The sequence below is a fragment of the Lutra lutra genome, chromosome 4 (assembly GCF_902655055.1).
Source record: "Lutra lutra chromosome 4, mLutLut1.2, whole genome shotgun sequence".
Taxonomy (NCBI): Eukaryota; Metazoa; Chordata; class Mammalia; order Carnivora; family Mustelidae; genus Lutra; species Lutra lutra.
The window spans coordinates 196903993-196920361 of NC_062281.1; the positions used below are offsets into that span (position 1 = coordinate 196903993).

The window sequence follows — 16369 nt, forward strand, 5'->3', positions numbered from 1 at the left end:
GAGGGGTATCAGTCCCATTGGTGCAGACACTCAGCGTTGCCGTCTGGTGCCCCCGGGTGTCCCGCAGGTCGAAAGCGGCACTGCGTCTGAAGTTCGAAGTGTGCAGGGAGCTGCGGGAGCACATGGAGCTCCTGCCAGAGACGGGCTACATCCAGGCCCAGTCCTGCTACGCCGTGCAGCTCAAGTTCCTGCCGCGGTGAGTGCCCGGGGAGCCCGCCATGAGCAGCTCGCAGGTCAGTGGCCCTGTCCTTTTCCAAGCTGAGTGTGTCCTCTCTTCCAGACACTCCCTCCCAGAAGACGCAGGGAAGTATTTTGACAAGGAAAGTAGAGTCCTAGAGGCCCCGATGACAATCCGGGTGGCTGACCAGGTCTGCGTGGGACACTCCCCAGGAATGCTGGGCACTCATGTGGAGGCAGGGCCCTGGCGGGTTCCCGGCCCAGCAGCCCCTACACGGCGACCGTGAAGGCCGGGTGTCTGTGGCTCAGGAGAGACCTATGAGGGCTGTGAGGGGTCAGCGGGGCGTCCTCCCATCACCAGAACCCACACGCGCCCACATGTACACTCACAGGGAGTGCACGTGTGTATATGCACGTGCGCTCGTGCACCCCCCACCCACGCCCACCCAAGGCTCCTCCCTTCCTCTCTGGCACCTGCTTCCCTGTCCTCCCAAGTCACTGACGACAGGCAAGTGGCCTTTCCCAAAGCAAGTCTATGTCTGGCCCAACGCTTCTGCCTTTCTCATGTGTGGAGTCATTTGCAGAAACAGACACAAGTAATTGTGGCATCCTCGCCGTATCCCCTTCAGATCAAGCCGGTGGTGTTTACCGTGCATGCTGTGGTCACCACCTCGGACCTGGAGCTCAGTCCCTCGGCCGTGGACTTTGGCTACTGCACGATCTACGAGGCCATCAGGACACAAATCAGCCTCTACAACCACTCCCTCCTGCCCCAGGGCTTTGGGTTCGTCGGGGTCCCCAAGGTGCCTCACTCGGTCAGGGAGGGGCATGGGTGCAGGGACAGAGTTGGGAAGCTCTGGGGATGGGCCAGGCCGGTGCTGCCCCCAGGATCCTGATGCCCAGCCCCAGGTGGCCTCACCCCTCCCCAGATTCTGTGCCCGCCTCCAGGCCCGTCAGCCTGCGTCTCTCCCTGCCTGACCCCCTCCTCATCCCCATATCCCTACCTCGCCTTGCTACTCTGTGCCAGCCTTTCTCTCCCTCCCTGGCCCATGCCCTGGCAGAACTCCATACCTCTCCCTCTGCTCCTTCCAGAAGTCTGGCCTGCCTGGGCCCACAGGGCAGCCAAGATGAGGCTCAGAGCAGGCTGCCCTCAACTCTCTGTGGGCCAGTCCGCCACCAATCCTGCCACCCCCTTACGCATATGCCGACACATGTATGAACGCGACAGTGCGCACACGCATCTGCTCACATGCACACACAGACGCATCATGACATACAGACACATGGACAACTCGCATGCGCACGTGCGTTCACATACACACAGACGTCCTCACGGAGATGCTGACACACGCACAATCACACACATCCGCGTACTTGTACACTCTCACACACACGCCCAGACGCTCACACACTCACACGCTCGGCCACATGCATGTCCACGCAGCCCCCACGATACGCCCCAGCAGACCCCAGTTTTCACTCTGGGGTCAGTGGTTTGCCGTTTGCCAGTTTGTGGACATCCAGCCCAATGACGGGTTTGGGACAATCCTGCCGCTGGAAATGCTCCAACTTGACGTGATCTTCCAACCCACCAAGGCCAAGGAGTACGACTTCGAGCTCGTTTGCAAGTCCGAGATCAACCGGTGAGCCTTGAAGGCAAGAGGCGTGCGGAGGGCCGGGTGGGGGGCAGTCCCGCCCCCAGACTCAAGCACTGGCAGCTGGGTCGGCTGCGGGGCTGGGCTGAGGCATGACGGACCGCCAGGACCTCAGACCCCGGTACAGGCTCCCGGGATCCGGGACCTCGCTTGCCAGGCCAGCTCGCCCTGTGCGTCCGCGTGTGTGCGTGTGTGTGTGTGTACACATGTGTATGAGAGTACGAGCATGGGAGCAGTACGAGTGGGTGCATGTGTGTGAGCGTGCACGTGTGTGTGCACATGCACGTGTGAGCGTGAGGGTGTGCGTGAATTGGGTGAGCGTGCACTACGGACGTGTGTGTGTGCAAGCATGCACTTGCTGACATGTGTGGTGTGCATGCACGTGCAGAGTGTCCCTCTGCACCCAGGAGGACCTGGGCAGGAGCCCTACTCACTCTAATGCACCATGTGATGGGGACACTCCCTGGACCTCCCTGGGCGTCCCATTTCCACCCTGACAAGTGGGATGGAGGAGGTGGTAGAAAGAGAGAAACCAAACAGGGTGCTAAAGGCGGGGGGGTCTGGGATAAGGGCTGTGTTCTTGTTGCTGCCTGAGGTTATCTGTCCCAGTGAAGAATGTTCTAGAGCACCCTGTGCTGGTGTCCGGCTGGGCACCAAGCCCCACTGCCTGCCCTCCTATTTCTCTTTGTCTCTTCTGTTCCCACCTACATTCCAGCCTGAGTTGCCATTCGACCCTGTCTGGGGTCAGAGTGCCCAGGGCCCAGGGGCCAAGCCCTCTTCTGGCCCCGGGAGTATGGCCATGGGCAGGACCACTGGTCACCTGGGATCTGACAGGCTTGTAGGTGAGCAGGGGTGAGTCCACAGGCTGTAAGAGTTTAGAGAGTGAAGGGCAGAGTTAGGACCCACAAGGAAGGGGCGCCTGGGTGGCTCAGTGGATTAAAGCCTCTGTCTTCAGCTCAGGTCATGATCCCAGGATCCTGGGATCAAGCCCTGCATCAGGCTCTCTGCTCCACAGGGAGCCTGCTTCCTCCTCTCTCTCTCTCTCTGCCTCTCTGCCTACTCATGATCTCTGTCTGTCAAATAAATAAATAAAATCTTTAAAAAAAAAAAAAAAGAACCCACAAGGACAATCGATGGCCTGACTACCCACCTGCCACATCCCCCATCAGGGTGTTGGGTAAAACCCGCTGCCTCCCAGTCATAAGAATGGCAGCATCTGGCCAGTCTCAGTCAAGCCTTGGTGATGCCACCCCTGACAAGTGGGGGCAGGGGGCGCTTCTGGTTCTTTCTGTGCAACAAAATGAAGGTGGGCCTAAGTGAGTCGCCAGAGAGGGACTGTTCAAGATAACATTGCAAGACACGTCCTGTGATGTGGGCGCACAGGGAGAGGTTCATAGGGTTGAGTGATGCTGAGGAGCAAAGCTCCTTCCACGCCCATCCCCAGGGCCCCCGCAGGGAAGCCGGGCAGGGCCCCCACCCCCAGCCCCACCACTCCTGATGCTGGAACCAGCTGGAGAACAGCAGCTCCATCTACCATCCTGAAACACATCCAGTGAACTCTCTTTCTGTGTGTAATGATGATCACACTTGAAACATTTACCGTTCTTCAATTAACCGCATACTAATAATAACCTCAATGATATTCCCACACAGAAGGATTTTTGTTCCACATTTAGAGCCTGTGGTCACAAGACGTAAAAATACATATTTCAGTACTTCAGTGTGTGTGCAACATCGCCGTCACAGCTGGGTTACGACAGGGCAGTCAACATCAGAGCCTTAAAATGTATGTAATTAGGATGACATTCAACACGGAGAGGACAGTAGAAATCTGGGTTCGAAGATGTGAACTGGAAATATTCCAGTGGTTAAAATACCAAATATCTGGGTGGGTTTTTGGATACATTATCTTAACTCAAATACCAGGCAGATCACACTCGGTCCAAGAACACTCAAACCGAGATAAAGATTAATTTTTAAACGTCACAGCCCAGGTGCCTGGCCAACAGGTCCATGTTCCAGGAGGGAAAGCCCCCTCCCACATCCCTTCTTTTTCTTTAAAGGATAATGGCGGAAATTAACTCCCTGGGGTGTACAGATTCCTGCGCTCGTATTCAAAGACCAATCCATCGGTTTTATTTTTAAATGCCAATGAATATTTAACAAAATAAGCCAGAAATTAACTCCTCTGCAATTTGGGATGAAATTTTTAGCTCTCCACTTTAAATGGGTGCAGGGGTATACAGGATCTTCCTCGTTTAAGATTTTATTTATTTATTTTTTTAAAGTTTTTATTTATTTATTTGACAGAGAGAGATCACAAGTAGGCAGAGAGGCAGGCGGAGAGAGAGGAGGAAGCAGGCTCCCCGCAGAGCAGAGAGCCGACGCGGGGCTCGATCCCAGGACCCCGGGACCATGACCTGAGCCGAAGGCAGAGGCTTAACCCACTGAGCCACCCAGGCGCCCCAAGATTTTATTTATTTGAGAGAGAGCGCGCGTGCACAAGCAGGGGAGCGGCAGGCAGGGGGGGAAGCAGGCTCCCCGCTGAGCAGGAAGCCGGGTCATGACCTGAGCCGAAGGCAGACGCTTTACCAACTGAGCGACAGTATCTTCGAAAAAGAGTAAAATTCACTAATGAGGTAGCAAAATCTGTGACAACTGCTGTCGTGGTCCCAGGAGCTGCTGTGCCCATGCAGGCCACCATCTTCCTCAGGGGCCACCTTCCACAGCGTAGAGGGACCCCGCAAACGGCAGCCCCACTGAGCCGCCCACACCTGCCCTTCCAGGTGCTTCAAGCTGGCGTGCCGAGCTGTGGGTGTCCACCCGCCCCTGGAGCTGTCCCACTACCAAGTCAAGTTTGCGGCCACCTCCCTGTATGACATGTCCGTGGCCACCCTGTACGTCATCAACTCTCACGTGAGCATGAACTCACTGACCCACTCCGTGCCCCGCATCGGCTCCGAGGACGCCTCTCCCGTGGGGCCCACGTCCTTCGAGTTCCTGCTGCCCCCGGACTCGCCCATCACCATCTCGCCCTCCGTGGGGACCGTGCTGCCAGGAAAGGCAGGTGTGGGCCCCATGGGTTGGCTGGGGGTGGAGCTCTATTGGGGTGCTTGGCTCTGCCCACCCTTGGCCACAGCAACACAGCCTGGACAGCAGAGGTCGGGGTGAGCTTGTGCCTTGTCAGACCCAAGCAGGGCCAAGGAAGTCTCCATGGCTCATGGACATGGGCAGGGCGAGGAGGCCTAGCCAGCCCAAGCCCAAGACAAGGGCACCCAAGGGTGGCCGACCCCACAAGCACCTGGCCGGGAGCTCCAGCGGAGGATCAGACCCCAGGATCCCACAGCAGATGGGCCCAGAGGGCCTGGTCACCGGAAGTGCAGGGTGGGTGTCCACTCAGCTGGTCAAGGGCTCCACCGCCCCGCCCTGCCCGACAGAGTGGAAAGAACAGGGCCCTGGGGACAGAGCTTCCTCTCAGCCCGCCCCAGGGCCCTCCCAGACTCCTGGAGCTTGGAGCCAGGGCCCCTGCCGCCAGTACGACGTGAGGCAGATGAGGGGCTAGAGGCACCCGGGCCCGGCGGTGCATCAGTTACTGTGATCATTTAAGTGCACTTTACGGGGCGCCTGGGTGGCTCAGTTGCTTAAGCAACCGCCTTCGGCTCTGGTCATGGTCCCGGAGCCCCAGGATCGAGTCCCGCATCGGGCTCCCAGCTCCATGGGGCATCTGCTTCTCCCTCTGACCTTCTCCCCTTTCATGCTCTCCCAAATACGTAAATAAATAAATAAAATGCACTTTATTAAATTTAGCAAAAACTACTTAGGTACCAATCCCCAAAGGAGGTATTGTGGTTGGCTTCTGAGTTCGCTCCCTGCTCCCTGCTCCCTCCCTCCGTCTTCCCTTCATTCTCCCCCGAGGCCATCTGCTCTGCCCCCCAGTGCATGGGCACCTCTGCTGTACTGAGCACCAGGGACACCCGGGAGTGAGCCCTCGGTGGGGCTCACGACCTCCCTGCAGGCTGCGCCGGTCACAGGGACAAGCTGGGGTGAAGAACTCACCCCAAATCTTGATGGCTAAATGCCAAGTTGACTTTCTCACACATGGCCTGCCTAATGTGAGCTGCAGGCAGGGTCCCAGCCCACCAGGACCTCCGTCACGGGACCCCCGCCCTATAGGGTAAGAGCAGCCCCGGGGGCAGTGGTCAGGGAACATCCCCCTGGAAAGAGCCTTCACAAAGTGACAGGAGAGTCCTGTCAGGACTGTCGGAGAGTGAGGCCCGGGCCATGCAGTGGGGATGGGGGCTGCAGTGGGTGCTGAGGAGGCCAGGGCACCCGCAGGGTCAGCTCTGCCTTCCACAATCCTCTCCCCGCAGAGACACCTTATCCGGGTGGCGTTCCGGCCCGTGCTGCCCAGCAAGTTGGTCTACCAGGAAGCCTCCCAGGCCCTGAGCACACTGGCGGAGACCAAAGTGGTGCGTGCGGGGCTCCAAGAGGAGGGGCGTGGGGGACACGGTGGGGGCTGGGACTTCCTGCACCCCCCACCCCATGACTCCAGGGGAGAGGGAGTCCCTCAGACCCACACGGAGCCGTGCAGTCGGCCTAGAACAACAGCCGCCCACTGCTGCCCTGGGGACGCAGAGGGACACAGCACACTTCTCCAGCATCCGGCACACGCAGGGGGAAGCACTTGCCCTCCTGCAATGAGGCCTCGGGGGACAGGCACCAGGAAGGAGGACCCCTGGTCCCAGGCGAATCTTCCCATCTGTTGCCTGTTTCCCTGCTGGGGAAGCAAACACTGGGGTCGTGCCCAGGCCCGGGGGCAGGGGTCTCTGGACACTCAGCTGCCTACTGCACCTGTGGTCAGTCTTCCCGAGGAAGCCACCTGGTGCTTGGGTCTCTGTCTGCTCCAAGCCCCCACCCCTGTGGCACCTGCATGGGGCAGTCAGCCCAGGCCTGCGCTGGCGGAGAACAGGCCGTAGGGGGCGGCCATGGTGCCCACTAGGCTGAGCAGAGGCGGCCTCTCTGCACCCCAGCTTCGCAAGGACACAACCAGCCAGAAGAAGGACCTCAGGAGACAGTCCTTCTCCATGCTACAGCCGCAGAACCAAGACCGACTGCTCAGGAGCTCGACCACCCCAACTGCAGAGCTGGACAAGCAGGACCTCAAGTTCAGGTGGGCCCAAGAGCAGTTCGCCCCACCGCCTCCCTCTGCGTCCACGTGACGAGACCCTGTCCTGACCCCCATGGAGACGTCCCCCTACGGGCTGCCTGGAGCAGAGCTGTTTTCAGCCATGTGACTTGATGTCCAGGGCTGGGCTGGCTTCAGGCATAGATGAATCCAGGCACTGCCTTGAGGCTCCTTAAGCTCTGGCTTCCTGGGCATCCGCCCACCTCATTCCCAAGGGCCCCGTGTCCCTACACATAGCCTCACGCCATGGGCTGGGGAGACCCTGCTGCCCCTGACTCCCATATTCCCAGCTCAGCAACTCCACCCTCCCCAGGTGCAAAATTAGGCCAGGAGAGCTCTGAGGGACTCGAGTCACTTGCCCATCCTAGATCCTCGCCTGAGACCCCAGGAACACAGTCCTCTTGTTAGGTGCCTGACCAAGACCCTGGGGTAAGGGGAGGACCCCACAGAAACCAGGAAAAAGTAGGACAGCCACAGCCTGGGGCCCCTCCCCCTCTGGTCCAGAGTCCTGGGCAGCAGGTATGGTCTTGTGCACCCCATCCCCTGCCCCAGGAGAGCATGGAGGGACCCCCAGCCACTGGGGCGTGTGTGGTGTGGGCACAGGAGTGGGAGTGCACGTCACTGCCTCATTCTAGTTCCAACGAGTACCAGATTGCACAGGCCACCCTGGCCAGATCTTTCCAGGGGAAGTTCGACAAGTTTGTGGTTCCCTGTGTCGTCGCCAGTGGTGACCCCAAAGACAGAAAGGGGACAGAACCCCTGAGTTTCAGGTGCGGTGTTCTGGCAGGGGGTGGGGGGGCGTCTTCTGGAAAGTGACTATCCCAACCCAGATCTGGGGCCCCAGAGGGGAGGGCATAGTGGCCGGAGTGAGCAGGACGAGAGTGGGGAGGCGGGGCACAGTGCCATCAGCACACCCCCTCCCCCCCAGTCCTCACAATACCCTGTACCTGGAGCTGTGGTGTCCGGCAGTGGCACCCTCTGTCGTGGTGACCTCCAACAAAGGCAAGACCATCTCCGACTTCGGCGACATTGCTGTAGGTGAGCCTTGACCAGCCCCAGCAACCCCTGCGACTCCCACGCCAGAGACCGGCCCACCCACAGTCCCGCCTGGGTTCCCACAGCCCGTTCCCGGGCCTAGGGCTATACCCTGATCCCACCATCCCATTTCAGGACACCACGGGATAAAGAAGGTCTCCATCCAGAACATCTCCCCGGAGGATCTTGCCATATCCTTGTCCACACCCAGCCCTGGCAGCCCGCACGGACGGGACAGGAGCTGGTGGGGGGAGGGCTGCAGGTCTGCCTGGGCACCTGTCCTTGACACTGGGCCTCAGGTAGAATTCTCCGTGCTGAACCCCAATGGCCCCTTCGTCCTGCTGAACCCCATCAGCAAGCTGCTTACTGGCGAGACCTATGTCCTGACGCTGTCCTTCTCTCCCCGTGAGAGCATCCTGGTGAGCCCCAGGCCCACTTCACACCATGCTGCACCCTGTCTGCTCGGGCCCTGGGGGTGGCCAGACCCCCAGGCCCTCAGCCCTAGCAGGCAAGCAGGGGGCAGCTGGGGAGCTCCAAGCGGTCTCCGCTCCAGCCTGCCCAGCGGCTCCCAGAAGAGCTCCGCCGCACGCCTCCGACAGAGGTCTGCTCCGTGCTCACGGATGTGGTCTCCACAGGCCCAAGAAACACTGGACATCATCACCAAGAGAGGCACACTCTCCCTGACCCTCGTGGGCACCGGTGTGGCATCCATGATCACGTGCTCCATTGACGGGGACGTTCTCGACATGGGTTACGTCATTGCCAGGGAGTCTGTGTCCTCAAGTTTCAAGGTGAAGCACATCACAGGGGGCCTGGTGCCTGCCTGGTCTCCTGGGAGGGGGCTCCACCCTGGGAGGGATCCGACCTGCCTTGGTATGGTAGCCAGGGTGGGTGCAGCCCCCCACCCCACCCTACCCCCGGATCCAGCCACGCCCCCTCCAGCAGCTGCCACCTCCACTGCGCTGTCCAGCACCCTCCCTCCACCCCTCACCTGCTCTGCCTCAGTGTTCCCTGTCTTCCTGCACGGGGCCTTCGTAGGAGTCGTCCCATCTGGGATGAGGAGCTGGGTTCAGGCACTGCTGTGGGGGTGCGGGCGTGGGTACAGACTTCTGTGGCAAGGTCACATCGCCCTGTGGCCTCCCAGCCCCTGCCGGAGGGCCAGCCTAGCTCCCCATGCTTCCCGAGTGTCTGAGGGACTCACCAGCCTTGGGATCAAGGACCACCACGACACCTGCTTCGTCTACTAGCTTAGGTTGGGACCCGGCACTGAGCCCAGAACAGGGATTCCCTGAAGTGTCTCACTGCGGAGGGGACACCGCCAGGAAAAGCGGGAGAGGGCAGGGGACAGACTGGGCAAGGATGCTGGTTCGGCTGAGGGCAAGCCTGAGCCTGACAACAGAGGGAGCTCAGGAGGACAGAGGGCACTGCGGAGCTGTCCTACCCGGAGGCACAGTGGTCCGGCAGGCAGGCCAGCCTGGACGGGGGGTCACGTGAGGCCGGACGAAGGAGCCAATAGCGCAGTGAAGTGCCATGGGCACGAGGCGAACCCGACTGGACAGGAGAGTGACCAGACCCCAGCGGGGTGTGATCCCCGTGGGGAGGTCCTGTTTGCAGCAGCCTGCGTGGGCGGGGCACGGCCGTCGGCTGAGGGTCGCCCCTCCGCACAGCTGCAGAACTGCTCACCACTGCCCATCAAGTTCTCGCTGCAACTGGACAGCCTCTCCCACTCCAGGAGCGAAGACCAGCCGCGCCTGCCGCAGTTCCTCACCTCGAGGGCCCAGAGGACTGAAGTCGTGGGTGAGCCGGGGCGGGGGGGTGCCACGGGACCACGGCTGGCCAGGGCCACAGGGCAAGGCCCAGGGAGGCCGGCACGGGCAGTGGGCGGGTGGGGGGCCAGGGGCTCCGGCTGAGCAGGGGACCCGCCGCACCGCCCGCCGGCCCACAGGCACCCAGAACTACAGCGGCCAGAGCGTGTTCAGTGTGATCCCGGTCGAGGGCATCATGGACCCAGGCAAGGCACAGGACTTCACTGTGACCTTCAGCCCAGACCACGAGAGCCTGTACTTCTCTGACAGGCTGCAGGTCGTGCTCTTCGAAAAGGTGCGGCTCCACTAGCCCAGCCTCGACCCCCCTTCCCACGCGTCGGGGGCCCTTCCTGCCTTCCCAGGAAGGGAATCCTGGCATCCTGGGGGCTCCATGCCAGGGGTGTCGTCAGGTGGAGAGGCCAGTGTCCCAGCTCCCACGGGTCCGCGCCCTCCCAGAGCCCCACTCATGGGTCACAAGACGATGCTGATGTGCTTCTTGTCCCAGAGACTCTCCCGCCAGATCCTCCTGAAGGGCGCAGCCCGCGAACACATGATGTTTGTGGAGGGCGGCGACCCCCTGGACGTGCCTGTGGAGTCCCTGACCGTGATCCCCACCCACGAGCCTGAGCACAGAGAGGGTGAGCCCTGGTGGGGCAGGGAGGGCTCACCGCAGGAAGAGGACCCCTTCTGAGGCCCACCTGTACCCTTAGCCCTAGGAAGCCAGAAGAGTAGGGAGGCCATTCCTGGCCCATCCTCCAAAGGGTGGGGTCATGCTAAAGAGAGATTTCCTGAGGACCAGCTGTCCCCAGGCAGCTCCCTCCCTCTCTGCGTGGCAGCCCCACCCCACCCCATCAGCCCCCCAGCCAGGTCTTCTCTCTTCAGAAACAGAGGAGCTGAAGCCCATCCTGGTGACCCTTGACTACATCCAGTTAGACACAGACACGCCACCGCCCCCTGCCACCCGGGAGCTGCAGGTGGGCTGCATCCGGACGAGCCAGGTGTCCCCAAAGAAGGTGACCACAGCGCTGCCCGGGCCCAGCCAGCCCCTCCATAGCTCCCCCTGCCTGGGCAGCCTGGACCCCTCCCAGCCTTGGCCCTTGGAAGATGTGGGGTGGGCCAGTCAGGGCTGAGGGGGCAGGCGAAGTCAGCTACCCTCGACCCCAGGCCCACTGCTTCCTGGGAGCTGTGCCCAGCCAGCCAGCCTCACCTGCAGCTCCAGTGTCCCATAGATGGTCGAGTTCAGCCTGGAGGGCGGCGCCGCTCTGCAGCACAAGGGCTTCACCATCGAGCCCTCCAGGGGCTCCGTGGAGCGTGGCCAGACCAAGACCATCAGCATCTCCTGGATGCCGCCTGCCGATTTTGACGTAGGTGCCACAGACTCTGGCCAGAAAGGCCTGCAAAAGCTGAAGGCTCGGCGGGATGACACCCTGGCCCCACCGAGGGAAGGGGCTGCCGGGTGGGCCCCGGGCAGGTGAGGGGGACAGTGGGCAATGAGACAACATACGTGTCTGGTGGGCCAGCTAACCGAAGGTCTCCTTCCTTCCTTCCTCCTCCCGTTCCAGCCGGATCACCCACTCATGGTGTCAGCCCTGCTGCAGCTCAAGGGGGATGTGAAGGAGACTTACAAAGTCCTCTTGGTGGCCCAGGTGGTGACTGGCCCCTGAGGCCACAGGAGTCTCTCCACAGAGCCCCCTCAGGCCCTCCTGCTCACCCTTGAAGCCCTCCCTTGGTCTGTAAACAGGCCAAACCACCCACAGGCCTGGGACCTGCGCATCCCCCGGCTGGGCAGGTTCAAACGTACAGCCCTCTGTGTGACCCTATGGCCAGGGCGCCCCACCCCCAGGCATGGCCACTTCCTACTGCCCTGGGCCCCCTGCCCCCCCCGGGCCTTTAGAAGCGCTGGTGGCGGAAAGAGCTGCCCCCACAGGTCTGTCAATAAACCTTCTGGGCTTCTTCCTATAGGCCTGAAGTGCGGGATGCGCGCCAGATCAGAGATGGGGACAGAGCCCTGGGGAGGCAGCGCCTGCCTCCTAGACCCCCACACCCACACACACAAATTGGTCCATAAGCAACGAACCCTGCCCTGGCTCACTGGGGAACCACTGGCAAGGCAGGGTGCTGGGGACACAGGCTGAAGGTGAGACAGGCCCAGACCCAGAGAGGCCCTGCAAAGATGGGGGAGGGTATAGGAGGCTCCAAAGCCAGGGCACCCTTTAGGATTCTCTGTCCCTCCCAAGTGTCAGGATCCCTGATGACCCTAAGGAAGGAGGGAGCAAATGTGTGGCCCTCATGCTCAGGGTGTCCCTCAGTGTCTCGCTGGAGTCCAGAGTGGGGCCCAGAGCATGAGTTATGTTTTCCATTTTTCTGTACAGAGTCCAGGCTCAGCCTTCTGGGCTCCAACGGGTCCTTCAAGGTAGAGTTCCCCACAGGCCATACCGCACTCCTGGGAGCTCAGAATGTGCCCTTGCCCCAGCCCCTGCCTTCTGGAGAGTGCTGGTTGGACACTGTCCCCACAGAGCCCACCCAGTCTGGCCCCTCCATACACAGCATGCCCAGCACACAAACCCCAGGCCCGTGCCTGCCAGCAGCAGGAGAGAACATGCAACTTTCCGTAGCAGAAAAGGAGGGTGTGATGCATCTGGGGGCTCTCCTGGGCACAGACTTCAGGACACCAGCCTGGAGCCACCGTCCTAACCCTAGTTCCTTGGTGCCCTTCATGCCTAAAAGACTGCCCTCTCCCTAACCCGAGGCCAGTGACAGTGACCCTAGAGTGGAGTTTTGCAGGATTTCTGTCTGTGCCCTCCTGGGGCTGGCCAGCCATAGCCCAAGCCTTTCTCACCAGATGAGAGGCGAAGGCAAGCTCCAGCACCCCAGGCCAAACCCAGGCCCCAGGAGGAGGCGCTCCCTGCAGGGCATGGTCCCTGCCTCCTCTTCTGGCTGGTGGGCAAGAGAGGCAGGCCCCTCTCCTAAACCCTGGCCTCACTCTCCTGCTAACAGGCCCTGGTACTCACTGGCCGAGGCCCTGCCTGAGCTCCTGGGCACTGGCTGGACTTCTGTCCATCCTCCTCCCTCCCACCCAGTAAAGGCAAGAGGGAGGAGGAGGAAGGATGACCAGGAACCAAGCTCAGCCAGCCTGGCTGGAGCACAGTGGGCAGAAGGGGCTCTGGGCTGCCATGGCATATCCGGGAGGTGCAGAACAGCTTCAGGGCAAAGCCCGGGCAAAGATCAAGTGAGATCAAAGAGCAAGTGCCTGGTAGATCCAGGCAGAAGACCCAAGCTAAGACACCTCGGTGGCTGAGATGGATAAGCGTCTGCCTTCCGCTGGGGTCATGATCCCAGCGTCCTGGGATCGGGCCCCAGGTCGGACTCCCTGCTCATCTGGGAGTCCGCGTCTCCCTCTCCCTCTGCCCTCCTGCATGGGCTCTCTTGCTCCTGCTCTCTCCTCTCAAATAAATACAAACTTAGAGGGAGAGAGGAAGGGAGGGAGGGAGGGAGGGAGAAGTGGAGGGAAGGGAAGGAAGAGGTCAGGGCGCCTGGGTGGCTGGTTAAGCCACTGACTCTGCTTTTGGCGCAGGTCAGGATCTAGGGCAGGGTCCAAGCTCACAGCGAGTCAGCTGCTCTCCCTCTCCTCCGCCCTCTGCTCATGCTCAGTAGTGCGCACCGGCTCTCTGAAATAGACGAACGTTTAAAAAAAAAGAAGAAGAAAAAAAAAAGACAGGTCAAGGGTACCGGCTCCTCGCCCTGGCCAGACAAGGCCCGCCACCCTGCACCTTGCAGTGCTGACCCCTCACTTAGCCCGACCGCCAGATGGTGGAGTAGAGGCCAGAGGGTCGCAAGCTCCCAGGGCCGCTAGCCTGGTGAGAAGAGCGGTGGGGGAGAAACGGCCCCCAGGCTTTCCTGGCAGAATGGACAGCAGGCATTCTGTGACCCCAGGCCCGGGGACCACAGAGGCGACACGCCCCAGCTTGGGCAAGTCTTTGAAGGCCAGGGATCTGGAAAGGTGGTTAGCGCCGCATGGGCCCGCCCCGGACTCCGGGGGGCCCGCGCCCGGCCAGCCCCAGGCAGCCCCAGGCAGTCGGCACCCGCGCACGCGAGCCAAGTAAATGCCGCCAAGCACCAGGCTGGGAGCGCCCCGGACCCTCACCGTCGCACCCTTGACCTTGAGCGCCGCGAGGGTGAGCGCCACCGTACTCCGAGGCCACACCCCGTGCAGCCCGGGCGCACCGAGCCTCTCTGCACGACAGGCCTGGCCCGGCCGGGACCCGGCTCTGCGCCCTGGCCGAGGGCAACACGCCCCTCCCTCCGCCCAGACCCCAAGCGCGCCCACGCGCTGGACCTGCGTGGAGGGCGGGGCCGTGGGGCGGGGCTCTCTCGCTGGGCGTGGCTTCGAGAGGCGGTACCTCTGGGGCGGGGCTTCGGGCCAGGGGATCCGGGGTGTGGCCGCGGGACCGGCCTCCGACGGGCGGGGCGATGGGCGTGGCCACGCGCTCGGGGCGGGGCTTGTGGGGCGGGGTCTCCATAAAGCGGCGTGGCGGGCGGGCACCCGCTCCCCGTCGGCGCTGAGCATGGTGGTGGGGGCGCCGGCCTCCCGGGCGCTCCTGCTGCTGCCGCCGCTCCTGCCGCTGCCGCAGGTGGGTCGCCGGCGCTCGGCTTGGGCACCGCGGGGCGGGTCTGCGCTCGGCGCGCCCCGGCCCGGGCTCACCCCTGTCCCCACAGGTGGCGCTGGGCTTCGCGGACCGCAGCTGCGACCCCTCGGACCTGTAAGTCGGGGGGTGGGAGCTGGGGCCTGGCCCCGCCCTGTGGGGGAGGCTCGGACGGGGCCGTCGGCCCGGCTGGTGCCCCGCCTGCTCCAGGTGTCGCCGTCCCCGCAGGTGCCCGCCCCAGGCCCGCTGGAGCAGCCTGTGGCACGTGGGGTAAGTGGAGGCCGCGGCGCTCGCCCCTGGCCAGGCCCACCAGACCCCCACCCCTCCTAGCTCCACGGACGAGGAGGCGCCGGCACTGCCCCCTTCCCGACGCTGATGGGAAGGCGCTGGGGCCCTCAGCAGCCTCCCAGGCTGACCCCTGCCTCCTGCCCCCAGCACCAGGGCGGCCTCTCTTGTGGGCCCTGCCCCAGTCCGGGACTGCTCTAGGCACCCAGGCCCTTGGCGGGACTTCCCTTCACGGCCTGCTTATCCACTTCCCACCCCCTCCTTCCTCACCCCTGCAGGAGGCCCCTGTGAATATGGTCATTGGTTTGGGCACAGGACTGTGCAGATGGCCTGGGACAGTGTGTCCTGGGAGTGAGCCCAAGGTACTTGTGGCCAGCCCTGGAGAGAGCCAGGGCAGGCCCCGCAGCAGGGTGCCAGGGACTAGCCGGCTCCTCAGGCCCAGCTCTGGCCTGGAAGGAGGTCTCTGGCCTGCAGAGACATTCTTCGGTTTTCTTTTATCCTGCCTGTTGTCCTGTCGTGGGTGGTCGGCCACGACTGCCCCTGGGGAGCGGGTGCCCAGTGGCCAGGGGTTAGTCCAGTGGCAGGGTCTTGCTCCTCCCTGCACAGGCTTATCTTACTCGCTGTCCTGCTGCTGCTACTGTGTGGGGTCACAGCCAGCTGTGTCCGGTTCTGCTGCCTCCGGAAAAGGGTACACAGCCAGCCACACCTGCCACCAACACCTCAGCCTTGCGACCTGACGGTCAGCCCTGTGGACAGTGACAGCCCCGTGCACAGCACTGTGACCTGTGAGTACCTGCAGACCTCCCCTGTTGGCCTGCCCACCTGCAGGGGGAGCAGGGGGCAGGTGAGAGCAGACTCATCCCCACAAACGCACTCTGGTTCCCTGCAGCTTACAGCTCTGTGCAGTACCCGCTGGGCGTGCGGCTGCCCCTTCCCTTTGGGGACCTGGACCTCGACTCCATGACCCCTCCTGCCTACAGCCTGTATGCCCCTGAGCTGCCACCCTCCTATGAAGAGGTTGTCAAGATGGCCAAACCCAGACAGGAAGAGCCACCGACCTCTCAGTAACCCCGTCTCCCCCTGGGGCCTGAGGCCTAGAGACATCGGCGGGGCTCCAGGGGCCAGCTCCAATGCCCTAGCAGCCCTGGCTGTTGTCCTGGCGCCCTCAAAAGCAGAAGAAAACTCTCTCGAACCTCCCAGTTGTGCCAGCCACCTTGTGCTCAGAAGGGACCCCCCCCAGCACACCCCTACCGCCCTTCCCCAGGGAAGGTCAGCCCGTCCAGCACATTGCTGTAGCCTTGGCCTTGTTGCTGTGTAACGCCAGGCCGCCCGGCCAGCTGGCCCTGCGTTGGCCGCACACATGAACCCACACTTGGGCACGCACACGGGGGCTGCTGCGTTCAGCCCTGACCCCACAGGCCTGAGCCTCGGGGCTAGCTGTGACACCCCCAGCTTTTTGGAGAGAATAAAGTTTGTACCTAAGTGATCTCCACCTGTAGGAAAAGGCTCTGGGAGGGGCCTGTGAGTAGCCACCCCGCCACTGCCTGGTGTAGGCAGAGGGGCTGGGGTAGGCTTTGACCTGTA

The 16369-nt window shown here is 62.3% G+C and overlaps 2 protein-coding genes across 2 annotated transcripts in view; both read left to right on the forward strand.

The window, feature by feature from the left end:
• The window catches only part of CFAP74 (cilia and flagella associated protein 74), a 58810-nt gene extending 45609 nt beyond the window's left edge, over window positions 1-13201 (forward strand). The window contains exons 24-41 of the mRNA XM_047724341.1: window positions 68-196; window positions 281-368; window positions 807-980; window positions 1687-1820; window positions 4619-4899; window positions 5960-6006; window positions 6203-6301; window positions 6863-7002; window positions 7653-7787; window positions 7946-8055; window positions 8188-8471; window positions 8688-8843; window positions 9720-9849; window positions 9998-10152; window positions 10363-10495; window positions 10740-10870; window positions 11087-11221; window positions 11420-13201. Of these exons, the coding sequence (XP_047580297.1) occupies window positions 68-196; window positions 281-368; window positions 807-980; window positions 1687-1820; window positions 4619-4899; window positions 5960-6006; window positions 6203-6301; window positions 6863-7002; window positions 7653-7787; window positions 7946-8055; window positions 8188-8471; window positions 8688-8843; window positions 9720-9849; window positions 9998-10152; window positions 10363-10495; window positions 10740-10870; window positions 11087-11221; window positions 11420-11521 (2563 nt within the window). The 3' untranslated portion in view covers window positions 11522-13201. The remainder of the gene's footprint in view (window positions 1-67; window positions 197-280; window positions 369-806; window positions 981-1686; window positions 1821-4618; window positions 4900-5959; window positions 6007-6202; window positions 6302-6862; window positions 7003-7652; window positions 7788-7945; window positions 8056-8187; window positions 8472-8687; window positions 8844-9719; window positions 9850-9997; window positions 10153-10362; window positions 10496-10739; window positions 10871-11086; window positions 11222-11419) is intronic.
• Window positions 13202-13580: 379 nt separating this feature from the next.
• TMEM52 (transmembrane protein 52) lies at window positions 13581-16271 on the forward strand. The gene is made up of 5 exons (XM_047724376.1): window positions 13581-14488; window positions 14574-14617; window positions 14729-14770; window positions 15392-15570; window positions 15675-16271. The coding sequence occupies exons 1-5, from the start codon at window positions 13961-13963 to the stop codon at window positions 15851-15853; spliced, it is 972 nt and encodes a 323-aa protein (XP_047580332.1). The 5' UTR covers window positions 13581-13960; the 3' UTR covers window positions 15854-16271.
• Window positions 16272-16369: the final 98 nt, after the last annotated feature.